At 42.1% G+C, this 19,600-nt stretch overlaps 1 protein-coding gene across 2 annotated transcripts; it reads left to right on the top strand.

Moving 5' to 3' along the window:
• The first annotated feature begins 2,313 nt into the window (after nt 1-2,313).
• On the top strand, nt 2,314-18,512 carry NCBP3 (nuclear cap binding subunit 3). Of its 2 annotated transcripts, none has more exons than XM_066563666.1 (13): nt 2,314-2,466; nt 4,011-4,076; nt 4,788-4,893; nt 5,777-5,902; nt 7,832-7,960; nt 10,164-10,237; nt 11,124-11,214; nt 12,002-12,101; nt 12,399-12,505; nt 13,515-13,803; nt 14,536-14,693; nt 15,865-16,029; nt 16,536-18,512. In XM_066563666.1, exons 1-13 carry the CDS (start codon nt 2,314-2,316, stop codon nt 16,769-16,771), a joined length of 1,800 nt encoding a protein of 599 aa, XP_066419763.1. In that variant the 3' UTR covers nt 16,772-18,512. The 2 variants fall into 2 exon arrangements, with proteins under 2 accessions (XP_066419763.1, XP_066419762.1); XM_066563665.1 differs by having other exon boundaries at nt 11,106-11,214.
• The last annotated feature ends 1,088 nt before the right edge of the window (nt 18,513-19,600 follow it).

Below are 19,600 nucleotides of genomic sequence, written 5' to 3'. Positions count from 1 at the left end.
CAACCTGCCCTTGATCACTTCCAGGTTACCACAGCTTCTCTGCTACAGTCACTTTCTCACCTTCATTATTTGTAAAAGCCTTTTCTTACTTAGCATTTCTGATAATGACTGGCAGCCTTTCCCAAATTTCTTTTTCCTCCCCTATTTAAACACTGCATCCCTCAGGAGTTTATTACCCTTGCCTCATCCCTGCATAAAGGCTACAACAAGGCAGAGCCCCTCTGCTTCCTACAAAATTGAAAACAATTAACATGAATTTTAAGAATTCAGGTGATCTTTCACAGGCAGAGGGCTTGCAGGAATGTGAAAGAAAAACAAAGCTCTGGGACACAGTCTCAGAAGAATAAAACTAAATCAGCTTGAAATGCTGAAGAATTCACTGTTAATTACAAGATCCTGAAAGGAATTACAAAGTATTATGAAGACATTCTATTCACTCACCTAGCAGTAAAAAGCCCCACTGGTACCCAGGTTTAGTTTCCCCCTCCTGATTTTATTGTCCCTACCAGTTGGCCAGTGATTGTTTTTTCCTAAGGAGCTCTAAAATTTTGGCAATGTGTCCAAAGCCACAGTCAATCAGCTGAAAGTTTCTTGCTGAGTGCAATGAGTGAATCTTGAAAAGGTGCCAAGTATGGAGGGCTGGAGTACAGCAATGTTCTGCCTGGGGTGACATCCAAGGGATGTAGAAACAAAATCAGGAAACACCTGGGTCAGCCCAAGGTTCATCTGCACTCTGCTGACAGCAGTGCAAGGTGACCTGGTGTCACATAACCCTGTCCCAGCTGCTCCTTGAAGGATTTGGCTTTGTCAAGCTGGTCTAGATCACATGGCAATACTGTGTCCTACTTAGAAAACTAAAACTAAAGGAGGAGAAGTTCCATCTCTTGGTTTCCCTGTGACCTGAAGGAACAGCATTTATCCCACAGAAGTGTTTCCTCTTGTTCAGGCTCAGCTGCTCACAGGAGGTGCCTGTGTCCTGTTTATTCCTTTTCTTCACCTCCTGTGGCCTGGAGCTGGCTTCACACCTGGCTTGGAAATGTCACCTGTGCCAGCAGTTCCTGCCAGGTGCTGCTGTGAGATGTCAGCCCCAAATGCAGCACTTTTGGTGAACAGTGACACGAGCCATTGTGTAACAAGCTCTGCCTGAAGCCTTGAGAATAAATAATCTTGGAGTGAGTGATGGGTGGAAGGATCTCTTGATCCTGCTGGATTTTGTGTAAGGGGAGCAGCCTTTATGCTGCCAGCTGGGAAATGTCTTCGTGACAGAGTCTAAATCTGAACTTTCCTGGGAGGTACCATCAGTTCAGAGGGAAAGTGACATGTCACAGGGAATGGACTGGAGGGGTTTATTTGTAACCTGCAGAAATGAGGCGTGGAGCAGCCTGAGCTGGAAGGGAGGGTCCTGCAGCTGGAGAGGTAACAGGAATTCTTAGTGGTGTGGTGATAACACACAAATGACAATGGGATGTGGCTGTGTATCCTGGCAGTTGTGTGAAATAATGATGCCAAGGCAGGAGCAACTCCTCAGCTAGAACAGGGCTCTGGTCTGCTGTGTGTGAGGGAATGGAGCTGATTAGTGTCATTAGGGGAATGAAGAACTTGTCTCACGGGGACTGGTGAAAGCATGTGGTTTATTTAGGCCAAGAAGAGGCAAGGCTGCTCTCCTGGAACAACCTGAACACCTTGGGACGAGGGGACAAAGAGAATAACTGAGCCTCAGAACAATGGGACGCAACTGCAAGCTGAGAATTAGTTGGATTTTTTCACAGGTGTAACATTCTGCTAGCATGGACGGGAAAATTGAACATTAGAGTTCAGATAGTTTAAAAAACCCCTTTTTTTGGGGAAAAGACTTAAGTTCTGTGTTTGTCCGCTCTCCGGCGCCAGGGACACTGCGGGGCCGTGCTCTCTGTGGCCGTTCCACCCTGGGCCCTGGGCCGGGCTGGGGGTGTTCGGCTCCGGGGGTGCACCGGGCTCGGGAGGTCCGCTGGGGCTCGGGGTGCGTTGGACTCGGGGCGCGCTGGGTCTCAGGGTGCGTCGGGCTTAGGGGATGCACCGGGCTCGGGATCCGCTGGGTCTCGGGGGTGCGTTGGACTCGAGGCGCACCGGGCTCAGGGGTTCCGCCGGCTCGCAGGGTCCGCCCGGTTCGGGGGGTGCCCCGGGCGGGCCGGGCCGTGCTGCGGGCGGCGCTCGGGGCCGCCGCGCTCCGCCCGCCCGGCGCTCCCGGCCGCTCTCGGCGCTCGGAGCCGCCCCGCCGCTCTGTGCCGCCCCGCGCTCGTCTCGCTGGCCGCGCTGGGCGGGCCTGGCGGAGCCATGGCGGCCGTGCGGGGCCTGCGGATCTCGGTGAAGGCGGAGGCGAGCACGACCACGGCGGAGCCGCGCGGCGCCGAGCCCGAGCCCATGGAGGTGGAAGAGGGAGAGCTGGAGACCATCCCTGTGAGGCGCTCGCTGCGGGAGCTCATCCCGGTGAGGGCCGGGAGCGGTGGGCGAGGAGGGGCTCGGTCCGGCGGTTGGGGGTGTCTGAGCGCTCTGTGGGGGCTTTTGGGGGGATTATTGGGAAAAGCGGGGATGTGGGAGCGGGGGTGTGAGGGGACTCGGGGGCGAGCGCTAAGGAAGCGGGCGGGATGTGCTTGGGGAGGAGTGGAATAAAGGAAGCGGCGGAGATGAGGATTTGGGGTGCAGCGCTGGGGTGTGGGTGGGAGGGAGGGTGTACAGGGAGTCTTTGATGCCGGGAATAAATTCCTGGAGCAGGGAACAGGGGCTGCCCGCGGGATAGCAGAGCCGGGACTGTGGGCTCTGACGAGCAGGCTTTGAGACCTTCCTTCCCCATGTTTTTCTGCCCTTTTTCACTCGCTGATTGTTTCTGTACAAGTTTTAGTAGGATTAGGTTTACCAACTAAAAAATGGGTCAGAGTTCTAAAATCCTAAGTAATCTTTTGCTCTCAAAACTTGGGTGAAAATTGCTTTGGAAGCTAATCTTTAATTAGCTGGTCTACCAACGTGTGCTTGTGCTTTTGCACAACATGTGGCCTGAGAGACAGCATCGTGCTGTACTTCCTTGTGCTCTGTGAGTCAACCTCAGACACTGTGGGCTTTCAGCTTTAAAAACCATGTTTATTTTGCTTTTCCTTTTCTAGTAACTCTGGCCATTTGGCAGCATTAGAGGAACTTTGGTGCTGTTACTAAGAAAAGCGGTTGGATTGTGTGTGTTCTTCGGTCTTTCTAAACTGAGCCTAACCTACTTCTAGAAAGGGTCCTTTAGCCAAAGTAGTTATTGCAGCACAAGTGTAAAGAACACGTTTACTCCTAAGGAAAGCAAGAGGCGTTCTTCCAGCTCCAAACTTCTGCCAGTTGAGAGTGTCACAATGAAGAGGTGCCATTTTACAGAATGGGCACAGAATTGGGTCATTGGTCCAGGGGCTCTGGGGTTTAGTCCTCTCTGAATTCAGCAGTCCTGACTGATAGAGAGGAAACTTGTAATTTTTTCCCTTCTGATTCTCCATTTTTACCCTCTCAGTATCAAAACAGAAGTGTTTCACCTTGGGATTTGGAATTTGGGGTTGAAATGATGATAGGAATAAAAAGTTACTTTTTTCATTGTGGATGTGGCTTGGTGTTCTCACTTTCTGAAATTAAAAGCTGCAAACTGACTTTTGAGTAGTCAGGTATCACTGTAAAATCTGCTCACGTTTTACAAGGAAATTTTACCCAAACCCAAAATTGTAGAAGTCTTATTTGGGAAAGATGTTTGATGACTTTTCCTGTATTACTGAGAGAGTAAAAGCTTGGCAGCAGCTGACATAGAAACTAAATTCTATCAAAGGAAAGAATCCTTACAGTGAGGGAAGTTTGGTTCAGTTCATGTGCTTTCACTTTTACCGACATGAGATGGGGTGAAAGTGAGAAGAGGATCTGTTTCTTGTAAGAATGATCAGGTGGTTTTTTCAGTGTAACAAGTGTGTTGCTTTCAGTGCATATTGAGATTTCATCACCATTTTGCTTTGTTTCAGGACACCAGCAGGAGATATGAAAACAAAGCTGGAAGTTTCATCACTGGCATAGATGTAACCTCCAAGGTAATTTTTGTGCTATGGCTCTTCAACATTTTGTCATTTTTGCCACTGGAGAGGTGGAACTATTTCATTTAGCCTGGTGTTCAGGTGATGCAGCTGGTATGAATCACAGTGTGTGCTCCAAAGATGCAAAAACCTATAATGTTTCCTAATAAAATCTGGAGAACAAGGAGCTTCTCAGCCAGTTCCCAAAATTGCACAAGTTCCAGGCAGGCTGTTGCTCATGAGCTACATAAGAGGAGCCTGAGTTGCCAGTCTGAAAAGTTCTCTGGAGCCTGCTCTCCAGTGTTAAATTCATGCTCAGAGAAAAATTCACACTTTTGTGTATATTAAAAAAAAAGGGGGGAAATTATATCATCTTCAAAGATTAATTTTGCCTGAGGTAGAAAGGCTTCTTTTAGAAGAGGGAGTGTATTTAATATTTGTTAGTAAGGACTAGATAATATTCCTGTTCCATGATGGAGTCTGTGTTGTCCAAGCCACCTTGTTTCCCCTGCATCCTGATTCCCATAGCTGGACCTACACAAAAACTGTTCTGTGACACAGAAATATTTTTGTGAATTACTTCTACATTCTGAAACCTACAGGTCTCTCCAGAATTAACAGAACTATTAATATAAATTGTTGCTGTCTGGTGGATTTTAGGCATCCTCAGTGCAGTTTGTTGAGCGTGCTCCTGACTCCTGTTTGAGTGCATTGTTTTGCATTTTGCAGGAAGCAATTGAGAAGAAGGAGCAAAGAGCCAAACGCTTCCATTTTCGGGCTGAGGTGAATCTGGCCCAGAGGAACGTGGCCCTGGACCGGGACATGATGAAGAAAGGTACGAGTTCAGGAGAAAAGATCCCTTCAGTTACTCCCTCACGTGTCTTGACTTGATTTATCCTGCAATATTTCCTACATTCCCAGAGATTTTGCCCCATTACTGCTGAAAGGAATCACTTTGGGGTTTTTCCACCTCCTCCTTTGCACGCCATTATTTTTTAGCCTATTTGACACTTGCCTCTTCACTCCTTGTTTTACCAGCCCCAGCACAAAGATAACTTTTTTTTTGTGTACCTTATTTACTACTGCTAAAAGCCCAAGATTCACCTTGGGGATCAGTGCTGCTTTAAGAATCTTTAAATGCTCTGTACAAAGCCTGGAGCAGTGTGTGGGTACACGTGGAGGACTCAGTGTCCTGTGCACAGGGAGATCAGACTCTGCTGTACACACGCTGAAGCTGCACTGATGGCAAGCTGGAACAGAAGCCAGGAGATGTGTGCACAACAGATTGGTGCTTTTGGCACCCAGTTGGTTCTCAAGGCTTTTTTTTTTTCCAGCTGGCAGCTTGGACCTGCTAAGCTGTGGCCTGGAACAGCTCCCCATCAGGTGATACAAGTGGAAGTGCTTTGTGCAGGGCCTTGTTTTGTTCTGGCTCTTTAGTACTTAATGATAGCACTTTGGCAGTGTTCAAAGAGGGAAAAAATGTTTTTCAGGCTGGTTGGTTGCTGTGCAATCTCTATCCACCAGTCCTTGTAACCTCTTTTAATTCTTAATTTATTGAAAGTTTTGCATTGTGGAAGAATAAACTGAGTTATGGCCTATGTCATGCTTCACTTCAATTAGTTCCTCTTTAGTTTATTTAAAGTATTTGGTTTATAAACTCATATGGCACTAATCTATCTGAAAGCTTGCAATAAACCAGTTTCTTTTCCTCTTTGTAGCAATTCCTAAAGTAAGACTGGACACCATTTACATCTGTGGAGTGGATGAGATGAGCACCCAGGACATCTTTGCCTATTTCAAAGAGTATCCTCCTGCTCATATTGAGTGGCTGGATGACACCTCATGTAAGCAAACAGAGGATTTGTAATTCTTACTCTTTTATTTAAACCTGGTCACAGCTGTATCTCTAAGGGGAAAAAGAAAAATGTCTAAAATTATGAAAAATGTCTAAAATTATTATCTCCATCTTGACATCAATAATATATCTGAGAGAGGGTGATTGAACTGTGCAGCTGGGCAGGTTGGGATGGTTTTGGGAGGAGGAGGAGGAGATTTGTTGCCATATTTGTGTAGTGCATGCTCCAGGAGAAGTGGGTGGGTGGAAGGAGGTGGCAGCTGGGTGTGATTTCTATAAATTGGAAAAGGAATGTGGGTACACATGGTGAGGGCTGTTTGGGGGAGTGAGATCAAAGGTGGTGGAGAGTTGTGCTTTCCTCACTGACACTGAAGCCTGTAGAAGAGATTTTTTTTTGCTACAGAAAATGGAACTGGAATACTCTGAAATTGTCATGCTACAAACCTTGTGCCTGAAATAATAGAAAAAGAAATAGGAGCCAGTGCAAGTTTTCCAGATAGCTGGAAACTTACTGACAAGCATGGCTAAAAGCTGAGAATCAATACCTCCATTCTCTGGAGTGACCCTGAAGAAATTCTGCTCCAGTGCAAGACAAAATAGATGGTGACCTTGGAGTCAGTGTACATGACAGCTTGAAGTACTGGCACAAGCTGATAGAAAATGTGAAACCCAATGAGGCCTGGGTGGACAATTACAGTACAGAGCTGCTGGATGGACCTGTGCTGATGCACGAGCTTGGAAATGCACAGCTTAACTCTATCTGAGAGAATCTAAGGTTGCCTGTTTTCTTAAATGCTACTTGAGCAAACTCATGTGAAATTTAAGGCTTCAGGTTGTAACAATACCCAGTTATGGTTATTACACATCTTTTTTAATGGTGAATTTTCATGCTGTGTCTGAGTTACCATGTCAGCTACACTTGGTGAAAATATCAAGAAAAAGCTTTTTCTTTTCAGCATAGATTTGCATCATGGCAAAAACTTCAGTGTTCCCAACTGAATTACATCTTGAGGTGCAGTGCAAAGGTGGATTTAGTGTCCTGTGTTTCAAACTGATGAATCTGAAATGATGAAGGTTTTGGAAATTTGGAGATGGGAAGATGAGGCAGACTGAGAAAAAAAGTAGATTTATTAACCAATCATTGAAATTAATACCTGGATGTTCTTCACCTTGTAGTTCTTACCTGTTTGAGTAATCTGAGAGAGATTCTCTTATTTTGGGTCACTGTACAGTCTTCTTAATATCTGAATCCACTCTGCTCAACAGCAGAACAGAGACATTTGTTGCTGTATTTGTACCAAGTGCAGAAAGCTTTTGTTCAAATCCTGTTTCTAAGCAGTTTTAGCTCTTTCAATTTCAACATCTATGAAATGCTTTTAATTGGCCTAAGAAGTTATATTTTAGTACCATCTGGTGATGCTTAAGGCACATCCTGAATGATCTTGTGAACCTGTGTACTTTATAATCTGTGCAAAGTGCTGGAGCAGTCACCTATTTCTCCCTATTTTCCTGCTTTTTAGAAAAGATTAACAGAATTCTGCAGTAAAGTCCAAGGTTCTGTCAATTGCCAAAGGGGAAAAAGATCCAGGCTTCATTCCTGCCCCCTGCTGCTCCCATAATCACATTTGTGTGGGAACACATGGATCCACTGACCCCCATCCAGTGCCCTGACTTGCTGTTTTCAGGAAGCCTCTCAAATCTATGGTTGTGCATTTCAGTGATTTGTAATAAGCTGAAAATTGTGTGTCCTTCAGCTTATCAGATGTGTTAAAGAATATGACCTTCCCTGCAAGAGATCTGATGGCTTTTTCTGTCATTTCTGAGGTTTTGTCATTGATTTTGTTCCAGCAAGGCAGGGGAGATGTGACTGCTTGATGACACCAGCTGCATTTGTGTTTTGTGTTTCTGTTTGTCCCAGGTAATGTGGTCTGGCTTGATGAAGTGACAGCAACACGGGCTCTAATAAATATGAGTTCCCTGCCTGATCAGGAGAAAACAAAGAGCAGGGAAAACAACAAGGAGAAGACAGCTGAAAAAACCAAGAAAGGTAGATTGAGATATGCAAATACAGCCATCATCTCATTAAATCAATGAAACTTTAAACTTGTGCTGGGGTATTGCATAACCTAAATTACTGAAGGAGCTTCTATCATATAGTTGCAGGTAAATGTATTCTGCCACTTTAAAAAAGGCTTTCATCTTGGAAACCTTTTGAAGAAGCTGCTTCTTAAAAGGTGGGTTGGAGCTAGACCAAAAGCAGTAATTGAGTCGATGCTAAACGTGTTAGATGAGGCTGCCACTGAGAGCTGGTATTTACAGTGGGCCCTGGGCACAGAAATAGCTCTGGGTGATGTGCTACAAAGGCAGGCAAAGTGGGCAAAAAGCAGGTGGGAGAAAATGGCCTATTTTTGAAATGCCACAGCTAATTCCCTTTTTGATGCACCACCATCCTTCAAGTGTATCCCTCCCAGCAGCGTGACAGTGCATCACTTCAGCAGGGTGTGTGCCAGCTCGAAATTTGCCTGGTATCCTTCTAAGAAAGAACTTATTAAAAGGTTGGTTAGAAAAGAGCAGAGCAGCAAAAGTACATGCCAGTGTCGTGATCAGTCTGGTACCTCACTGTCTTGGTTGTAAATTTATTTTCCTTTTATGTGGGGAAGTTTAAAATCAGAATTTTGCTACCTGAGGACAGTTTTTGCTCTTAGGCTGCTGTGAGCGCTGTGGTTGGAGGTGCTCTATCACAAGATACAGAGCAAAAAATGTTATATTTATTAACTTTTCCATAGATTTTGCTTAAAAGTGTTGTATATGACCTAAATGCAAGTAGCCAATCTCTCTGTTAGGTATCTGTAGTTCTTCCAAAAGCCTTTCTGGGAAATTTGGTGTTTAAGGCTTTGTTAAATTTAGGGATTCTTTGAATTCACCCACTTTTCCTGCTCCTTTTCTCCACAAAGCAGTGGCTCCTCAGCCATCCACATGACTTTAATTTTGGCCAAATGTTGGTAGAGCTTCAAGTAAGACTTGTTAGGAAATTTTTGGAGATTAGAGACATTGCTTAAATGGAGCATAATCATATCTATTTAATCCTGCTTGCTATGAATTGCATATTATATTATCATTGCACCCCATCTGAAAATAAGAACTGTGATGTGAATTACTCCTGTTCCTCAGGAAAAGTGGGATATTAGAGAAAGTACACACTGTTCAATTGCATCTTAAGGTGTGAGATCCATACAGATACCCTGCAGTCATCTGGCTTGGTTACATTCCTTTTTTTAGATAGGAATTTCAGGGCTGTTTAGACATTTAGGGAAGCAAAAGATTGGTCTGTGCTATGAGAAACTTCTAATTTGTGAGGGAGAAAAATGCCTGAGTCCTCTCCCTGATAGAACTTAATCATTCTGGTTTGAGTTTGGGTAATTTGTTTATTTAAATTCTATCTTTGGTTTCAGTTTGGTTAATTGTGCTTCATTGTTCTCACTCAAGAATATTTTCAGGATCTTTTGGACAGCTGACACTTTCTCTTTTAAGATTTTAAGTCCATTCGAAGAGATTTAAGATAAGGAACTCTGAAATATAAAAGAGAAGATTTTTTTAATCTTAGGCTTATGAAGTACTTTGAGATCTTTGCAAATGATATTGGCATATCACACTTCATAGCTCTCCATAGTCATTACTTTTTTACAGTATTTTATTTCTTGGGGGCTTTGGAAAAAAAAAACCAGCATGAATTGTCTTACACTGAGCTAAAAAGAACTAAGAAATCAAAGCAGCTCACAATTTTAGCAGTTCTGGAAGCATGCTCTTATTTTTTTAGTTAATTCACAGCAGAATTAAGTCTCTAAGGTTGGTCTTAAGCTTTTGATTAATTGTTACTATTGGATATTTGCAGGCATTTGAAAAGGAGATAGAAGGAAAGGCTTTTATGTGCCTTTAGTGCCTTGGCCTTGCTGATCTCTGATTTTGAACACACTAAATCCTGACAGGCAGTGCAGTTTCATTTGCTTTCAAAGAATTAAATTAATGATGCACATGTGCTGCTGCAGGCACAGAGCTCAGAATTTCACTGTGCTCCACTTTTCCATAGGCATTCACTGCTTTGATTGTTCCCTAGGCTGCTCAGGAGGAAGGAAAACACCTTCAGGCTGATTTCAGACAATGTAGGTGATCATAAATCAAATGAGGCTGACACACTAAAATGGAGCTTGGTTTTGTTTTGTTTTTTTTTTTTCCCCAATTATTTTCCTTAGAAAAACAGGAGGAAAGCTCTGATGATGAGACAGAAGAAGGAGAGGTTGAGGATGACAATCCCAGTGATGTGGAGGTCAGTACAGAGGGGAAGTGGAAACTGCTCTGGAAGTTCTGCTCTGGCTGGTGTGAAGTTTTCACAACATTTTAGGTTTCTATTTGCAATTCACAATTTAATTATCAAAATGAATTCGCTGGGGAGTGAGAGGGAGTACAGGTGGTGATGATCCCAATGGAAAGTGCTTTGTGAAAATAGATTTTGGAGAGTTTAAGAGTGAGCCTGGCTTCTCTTTTCTGCTGAGAGGAGGCAATGAGAGAACAATAATGGAAGGCAATGACCTTTCAGCAGGGAAAGTGCTTAGAGCCCAATGGGATTTAGGCTGCCCATGGATCTGTGGGAATCAGCACACACAGTGATGGCCTGGCAGCAATTTAATCCTCGCTGCCTGAGTGTATAATGGGTGTGATTAGAATTTCCTGTAGCAGTGGCTCAGTGAGCGCTCCTACATCATGGATGTCTGAATTGAGTTTCTATAAAGCAGCTATAAATGAAAAAGAAAGGGTTTTAGTCATTGGGTGAGGGCATGAGAACCTGTTAATAAAATAATTTAGATATAAAACAGGGGAAAAAAAATCATTCTTTTCAGTGCCCAAGTTTTGCTATTTTCTTTGTTTCAGTCAGTAATATAGAGTCATTTGACAATTACTGGATTTAATAACCTGAGTTAATGTTATGGAACAAGAGAAGGAAATATTTTAAATTTTCAGGCAATTTACATTAAAAATTAACATCAGCTTGTCAAGAAAATAAAGCTGAGCTCATAGGAACATCATTTGAAAAGTGACTTTCTTCATTATCACTCGATTGCTTCTCTGTAAGCAACCCATTTTTGTTGAACAAAAATTTGATTTTTGAGTCCAAAATACCTTTTTTGCCCCCAAAGTTGGATGCCCTCTCCCAGGTAGAAGAGGATTCCCTCCTGCGTAATGACCTTCGCCCTGCCAATAAACTGGCTAAAGGAAACAAGCTGTTCATGAGATTTGCTACTAAAGGTAAATGACCAAGCACCCTGAACTCACTGCTTGTTGGACTTTTATTTGTTGGCTAATTAATCACTCAAAGTGCCTGCTTCTTATTTATAACACTTCTTACAAAATAACATTTCTTATAAACACCTAAGAAATGATGCTTCTTATGAAAGTGTGATTTTTTTTATTTTTTGCTAATTGTTAGGTGTTAAGGTTTTTGCCATAAATCTACATTTCTTGTGTCAATTATATCCATTCAAGTTGTATGAAAATTATTGTACCTGGAAATTGTATTTTGGGCACAGGGCATTCTTCCCAAACTCATGGAATAGGAATGATGCCTTTTACCAGAAGTAAATTCCACATTTTATAAATATGGATGCAACTTGAGATGCCAGTGAGGGATTAGTAAAAATTATTGCTAAATATTCATTTTATTTATGAAGAAAATGAAAATCCATATAATTTCTGGACCATGCAGGATGTGGCACATTGATCAAGAAAAGAAAGGTGATGAGGAAGGTGAGTGGAAACTGCAGCAGTGACAGGGGGATGTAATGCCCTGTGAAGCTGATCTCTAGAAACCCAGCCGCCCTGGAATTCAGTTTCCAGACACAAATAAGGCTGTGGTGGTAGGAGAAATTCCAGAGGTGTAAGCAAAATTGAATCCTTCATGGAGGAGGGTGAAGTAATTCTGATTTTAAGGCACACTCAGTCTCACTCTCTGTCTTTGGATGGTTATTTATTTTTATGCTGTGCTGTAAGTTATACTGTAAGAGGGAAAAATTCCTATAATTTATGTTTTTTGCAGATGACAAAAAGGAGCTGGGAGCTGCAAGGAGAAGCCAGTATTATATGAAATATGGCAATCCAAATTATGGAGGCATGAAAGGAATTCTTAGCAATTCTTGGTGAGTGTTGGACAGAGGAATTGGAACATTGCAGGTATTTGGACAAGCTAATCTAAAACTGTTTTAATCTGTGGATTTTCTATTGAGTTCATGTAGATGCTTCAGTGTAAATAATGTTTTTGCAATGTGAGTGTGAATTATAAGGAGAGGATTTTCTCATGAAAATAAAGATTCTCTTCAGACCATCTGTGACATCAACAGGTGTCTGCTGTTGAAGTGGGTGATAATTGCAGGACTTAGGGGTCGTGAATGAGCCATAATTCCTGTGGCAGGCCCTCAGCCTCTCTCTGCTTTCAGGAAGAGGAGGTACCATTCCCGGAGGATCCACCGCGATGTGATCAAGAAGAGGACCCTGATTGGGGACGATGTGGGCTTGACTCCCCCCTACAAACATCGGCACTCAGGTACTGGTGCCACTGGGACAGCCCTGGGGGGACACTGGGACACGGAGGGCTGGGCAGCATCTGGAGCAGTGCCTCAGCAATCCCATGGCATCTGTGGAAGTCTTCTTAAAAAAATAAATTTGAATCCTATTCTAAGAGTTTACAGGAAATTCCTGAGGTGGAAACTTCATGCTGCTCATTGCTTCTCAAAATAGCTGCTGCTTTTTATGTGACATTTTTCTTTTATAAAATTTAGGGCATGGGGACCATGGCATCAAAGGCCAAAAGAAGGGATGAATGACATCTTCAGCCTTCTTGGCAATTTGTCACACTTGCAAAGTCAATTCTCCCAATCTCTAAATGTAGAACAATAGAGATGAGAAAATTCTATTAATTAGGCTGGAATACCTTCATCTGCTACCTAAGGTAGAAAAGTAATGGGTATAAAAATGTGACATGAGACAAGTGCAGTGTGATTGGCCTGTTAAAAATACAGCCAGGGATGTGACAAATCTCGTGGAAGATTATCCATGTTGGTCATGTAGTGCTGTCTGAAGAGATGTCTGAGTGCTGGTGATGACTAAACTGAAATTGTTTCTATTTAAATCAGTGTCTGTGATGAATTCATAATAATGGCACCTGTGTTCTTTTTGGCACTGCTGCTTGCAGGACTCGAAGGGATTTTTGCAGAGCCAGCAGCTGGCATGTTAATCCCTGTAAGATCCTGGGAATTGTGCTTAGCTCAGGAAGGAAGAGCTGCACCTTCTACAAGAGGCAGAGTCTACAAGACTCTGGTCCCAGAGTAATTAAAGCACAACTTTACCAGGGACATTTTGTCCTGTAGCAGTTTTATGCCACTTATTGATTCCAGTTAAAATATTCTGCAAAATATTCTCTCTCTCTAAGAAGAGAGAACTAAAAGAACTTCAGACTCATCTACAGGAGATCATTAATTACAGTGAGGTGATTTTCCTTTAGGTTCGCTTTTCTAAAATTCACTCAATCAGAACGACTTCGTTTTTCACTGCAGGCTTGGTGAATGTTCCTGAAGAGCCCATAGAGGAGGAGGAGGAGGAGGAGGAGGAGGATCAGGACATGGATGAAGATGACAGGGTGGTGGTGGAGTACCGGGATGAGCTGCAGGCTTTCCGGCAGGCGCGGGAGCGCGGCGCCGCCAGGAGATCCAGCGCCAGCGCCTCCGACTCAGACGAGATGGATTATGACCTGGAGCTGAAAATGATCTCCACCCCCTCGCCCAAAAAAAGCATGAAGATGACCATGTATGCAGATGAGGTGGAGTCACAGCTGAAAAATATCAGGTAAAAGTTTCTTAGTCTTTCAAAGCATCAGTGAAGAGGGATTTCCTGGTTTTAGCGACAGAGCTGCCGAAGATTGAGGTAGCAAAATGATATTATATAAAATGATAAAATATATTTATTAAAATATATTAGTTTATTATTTTATATATTATTTTCTATAGATTTTCTAACAAGAAATACAGAACTAGGCTTTTAATAGAATTAACATTTTTTAATACATCTTTTTCTGCAGATCTCTCTATTCTTGCTTATTGCTTGAAGTAGAATGAAGAGAAATTCATGCAAACAACCATAATTAATAACTCCTCTTTCTCTTTTCTCTTTGCCCCTTGCTCTCTATTTGAGAAAAAAAAAATAACCTTCAGTTGTTGGTGACAAAAAGGAATTTATGTTCATTATGGGCTTACTAACCAAAGTTGTATATATTGTAGATGAATAAAATAACATCCATATAAATCCAAATAAATATAACCACCCTTTCAGTAGGGTGGTTATTATAATGTCAACAATTTTGAGGCTGCCTTGAAATGGGTACTGAGGTATTCATGGAATTATTGTTATATTTAGGATTCTGGCTTGAACAGCTTCTAAGCATTGCTTTTACTACTTTTTCTCAGCAGAGAAATCCTGATACTATTAATTTTGTGATGTAACTTTCCACATAAGAAGACTTAAGAACTATTCTAGATGGAATTTTTATTTAGAGGACATCAAATCTACGATTTTTTTTAGGAATTCCATGCGAGCAGATAGCATAGCCACCAGCAACATCAAAAACAGGATTGGCAGCAAAGGATCCTTGGAGAAAGTTGCAGATGTGAGGCTCCTGTTGGAAGAGAAACGTCAGAATAACTCTGGGCCACGGCAGCCAAACAGCACTGTCAAATCAGGTGATTTTATCTCTCATTGCTGGGCAGAATTGTCACTAAAATAGATTTATTTCACACCTGTGCTCCACTGCAGATAAACTCTGCATCCACACAGTTTGTCCTCACTCAGAGATTGAGGTGGGAATTGCTTTGGGGAAAGAATCAAGTACACTTTAGTGAAAGCTTTTTTAGTCATGTTGATTTCCATCCATTTTCTTTGCCTGTGCCAATCTCCCTGCACTTTGTCTCTTTGAATTTGCTCCTTTCTTGAGGCAGAGATTCTCTGCAGCTGAGAAACAGCACACAGGGAAGGTCATGCACAAAATCAAATGTGAAACACTGACTACACTTAAAAATGCACATAAATACATGTTAAAAATGTGTATTATATGGTGATTTTGCATTTGGCAGGATTTATTTTGATCTTAACTAAACTTATTTCTTACACTGAAACGTGTATAATTTCATCTGCTTCTGACGTATGTAATATTATCTGACTGATAAGTGAAAAATACCTTTTTGTATTAATGAAATGTCAAAATAATGTTTGTATATTTTACCCTTCTTGCCCATTTAGGGCCTCTGACAAATTGACACATGGTCCCAAAATTCCCTTTGCCTTCATATTTTTGTCTGGACCTCCCCTGTAAGATTGGGAACATCCAGCTAAGGCAGGCAAACTTCAGAATACAAAATTCACATCAAGGGTTAAGGATCAATATCTTTAGTTTTCTTTTTATTTTATTGTGCCAAATACCAAGCAGTGGTAGAATTCTCAATCAAGGTATCTGTTACCTGAAAAGAATTTTGTTGAAGGCAGACCAGTTTTCATGGAATTTTCCCTCCTGCTGGGTATTTACACACTCTGCTGCTACACCAGGAAAGCAGCAGGGGCCATGGGATAACTTAGGTTTTCATCTTTTGGACAGAGCACAGCTTGAAAACATGAAATGTCAAATTTATTGCCTAAACTGAAATGAAATCTGGCTGAATTGTATTGCAGAAATTTCCAGGAAGTCTGAGTATGAAATACTTAAATGAACAGGCTAAAGAAAAGATAAAACCAGAGAATCTGTCTAGTTTCAATCGTGGATGAGCATAAACTGAGCTGGCAGAGTAAATGCCACAGGATTTTTAATTTTTTTGTTGTTTTTGTTATTTTTGTTATTTTAATCACTGAAAATATCCCCAGATGTGAGGCAGAGACTGGGGAAAAGGCCACACTCACCAGAAATCAAAGCTCCAAGCAGTGCCTGTGCTCCTCGTCGAGAGCCAATCTCAGATGTGCACAGCAGGCTGGGAATCCCCAAACAAGATGTGAAAGGCCTCTACTCTGACACCAGAGAGAAGAAACCAGGTTAGTTGTGTGCAGAAAATGTTCTGCTGCACTTCCTTTGGTTTTGGAGCCCAGGAGAAATCCCAGCAGAAAGCCATGAGGGCTGAAGTTGAATGAAATTCAGGGTAAATTAGCAAATGTTTGTTCAGAGCTTTGCAATCGAAATCATGTAGGGAGGAGCTGGGGGGCTTGGATTGAGCAGGATTTTTATGGAGGTAGGCTGAAGATCAAGGACTGCTTTCAAACTGTGGGCACCAAAACAAGTGTCAGGAATGCAGGGGCACTGGAGGTGTGAATTAAACATCCTCTGCAAATGGGGAACATTAAACAAGGCTGCCCTGAGCTTCCTGCAGCTTAATTTCAATTACTCTTCAAAACATAATCAGTTCCATGCCAAATATTGAGGTGGGAGGAGTAGGAAGGGTTTGAAGAGTTGCAGTGAGTTTAAGAATTGGTTCCTTTACTTTTTCCTCTCAGCTCTGTCTGTTTTGGTTTTTTTTTTTAATGTTTGTTTTTCATCTGCTTAGGTAATTTATGGACCAGATTGGGGTCTGCTCCAAAGACACAGGAAAAGACTCCAGAGAAAGCTGAAAACTCTGTGGCATCTCCAGAGGAAGATGACTCTGAGCTGCAGAGGGTTTGGGGTGCTCTCATTAAGGAAAAAGAACAGTCCAGGCAAAAAAAGAGCCGCTTGGATCATTTACCCTCCCTACAAATCGAGATCAGCCGGGAAAGCAGCTCTGGCTCAGACTCTGAATCATGACTGGGTTCACAGCCTGACCCTGCAGGTGCTGCCTCTGCAGCCTGGCAGGATCCCCTTTGCCCAAAAGCTGGACACTGGCAAAGACTCTGCAGTGAAGGTTCCAGAAGTGTTTTTGATCCTTTTCTACAACAAGAGAGGCATAAACCACTTGAAACCTAAAGCAAAGACATTTGTCTGGAGTCTGTGGCTGGCCCTGTGCTCTGTAGGGCATTGTCATCTCTGGTTATGACAGCAAACCTGTAGTGAATTGTAGCAAAACATTTTCTCCCCTGAGCTTTGAACTTAAAAGATGAGGCAGAAATGCTCTGTGTTTTTAAGGAGACCTTTTCTGTTCTTGATGGTTTCATCATGGAGGCTTTTAACAAAATGTTTTACACACCTCATCCAAAGAACAGGGCATTCATTTCATGATCCAGATCATTGCCTTGCCCTTCTGGCTCTTACCAGCACCTTTCCTTTCCTCCTGAAGTAATAACAATGAAGCTTCCTGGGTGGGCAGCCAGCAAGGATAAAGCATGAAGGGATTGATTATCACACTCCCTTCCTCCAACACACTGAATGTAAATCCAAGTTACACATTTTATCACAGTTAAATTCCCTGTAGGTATCCCAGTGGCACCACCAGAATCCAAGGAATCCTGCTCATTTATTTTGGTGATGCCACATTCTGCTGTAGCAGGGATTAAGATGTTCAGGACTGCAAAGTTGGATGTTTGACAATTGTGTAAACCCCTGAGGGTTTGGGGGTTGTTTTTTTTTTTTTTTTTTTGCTGTTGTTCCACGAGGAGAGATTATATTCCTGTCATTCCACCTGGATTATGTCCTGAAGCAATCTATCCAACAGCTGGAAAGCATTTTTGTATTTATGAGAATCCTCCCATTGGCCACAGTGAAAGCTCTAGTGGTGTTCTCCTCTGTGCTGTTCTATCTGTGTAGAAGTGAAAGAGAAAAGGAAAACTTTAGGATCACTGTCTCCTGTCAATATTTTGGATGTTCTTCCTGTATATTACACGTGGATGTGGACATGGGTGACTTGTTCCAATCAGCTTTTTTACCTGCACATTTTCACCCCTCCCTGGGTAGGACAAGGGTTTGATCAGTGTGCAGCTGCTGGTTTTTGGTTTTTTTTTTTCTCATGTTGCCAGTAATTCTGAGTGAGGAATAATGCAGCACATCACATTCAGGTAAACAGGTAGCAAAACCATTTTAATAGTCTGAAATCTGTTTGCATTGTCCTTGTTCCTTGGTTCTGTCAGTCCAAAATATCTGTGAACTTCTCTTCCCATTTCTGCTTTTTAACAAGCAACTTTTTCACTTTTTTTTTTTTTTTTGCTCCTCCTGTTTTTGTACTAAGTTGAAGTAGGTTTGAGATTTCAGCAAGGAATCTGCAAAATTAACTTTTCTTATGCTTTATGATGTGTGAGGATAGCAGCATGTCAAATGAAAGGTCAAATGACAGGCACAGTGACTGCAGGGGCAATCTGGGGGCTGACCAGGCTTCAAGCCTTACTCTTTCCTTGTTTTGTGACACTCATCCTTGAATTTATATTTAATTATTGAATATATAAATGTCTCATAAAAGTACTGTTGAGAGAAACGCCTGCAATGTCTCATCACTGTAATAACTCATTTTAAACGTGTGCTTTCACTGATACCCTCTCCCCAAGCTTTCCCAGAGAATCACTCTCATCTCTCCAGATCCTGATAAAATTTATTTCACTGGTGTCTTTTTGCCAGCAAACCTTTGTGTTGTGTCACTACTTTGAATCCTTTGGGACCTTTCTTTTACCTGAAAGGAATCAACACCTCATGCACCAAAGCTGGATCATTGGGAGCCCTTATGTGGTGTTCCCATGTCAATATTCCTGATTTAAACCTGGTGAAGGATAAATTGATGGGAATAGAGGATCTCTTCAGCTGATCTGAAAGATTTGTGAATCAAGCACCCTTAACTCTGCTTCTGCCTTCCAGGTTGTCAGAAATACGCCTTAAAAATTCCCCCATCCTGGTCAGGACTGTGGTTTTATGGTTTTGGGGGGGTTTATGTGTGATACTGAGCCCACAGGAGCTTAGTTGCTGGAAAAAAAAATGAGGTTTATTGTTTAGAGAGGGTTTTGTAATTGAGTGTTCCTGGTTTTGCTTTTTTACAATGCACAGAGAAGCCTCGGAGAGTGCTGGTATCAGGAATTCTTTCCAGCTTTAGGGCTTCCTTAATTACCTGAGCCAGGGATTTGGTAATTAAAAATGAACTCTAAAATTTAAAAGTCGATGCTTTTTCCTCAATGTTTTAACTTCTATCTATTTGATCAAGAGATTGCAAAGAGAATTTTGTTCCTTTCTCTTTGTATTCAGCTGTTCAATCCTTAGCTAATGTGATTTTTCACTCACCTCCCAGCTATCATCACCTACAAGAATTTGATGCAGAAATTGATGTTTAATAGGGAGATGGGACCTGTGTATTTCATTAAAATGTGTTTATGTTGAAAATGGCAAAAAAGGAGAACGTTGGCTTTGGCTCTTGCTAAAGGATCTGAATTTTAGGTGATTTGTTACAGCACCACACTAGTCCTTCTTATAGGGAAGTTTTTGCTGTTTAGAAAATGTGGATTTTTGATAAATAGTTCCTCAGGCTGACTGAACATGTGGTCTTGAGGGTGAGATTTTAAAGCAGAGGTGGCTTTGTTTTTAAAACGATGGCTGATGCACTTAACAGAGGGAAAAGGACACCAAAACACCCCTATTTTCAGTTCAAGATGACACAATGAGAAAAGAATGGAACTTTTATTTAAAACCAACTGTTCAGTTCTAAATAAAAGTGGCCTGAAATCG

The sequence above is a fragment of the Molothrus aeneus genome, chromosome 20 (genome assembly GCF_037042795.1).
Source record: "Molothrus aeneus isolate 106 chromosome 20, BPBGC_Maene_1.0, whole genome shotgun sequence".
Taxonomy (NCBI): domain Eukaryota; kingdom Metazoa; phylum Chordata; class Aves; order Passeriformes; family Icteridae; genus Molothrus; species Molothrus aeneus.
This window is presented reverse-complemented; position numbering and strand designations above follow the sequence as displayed.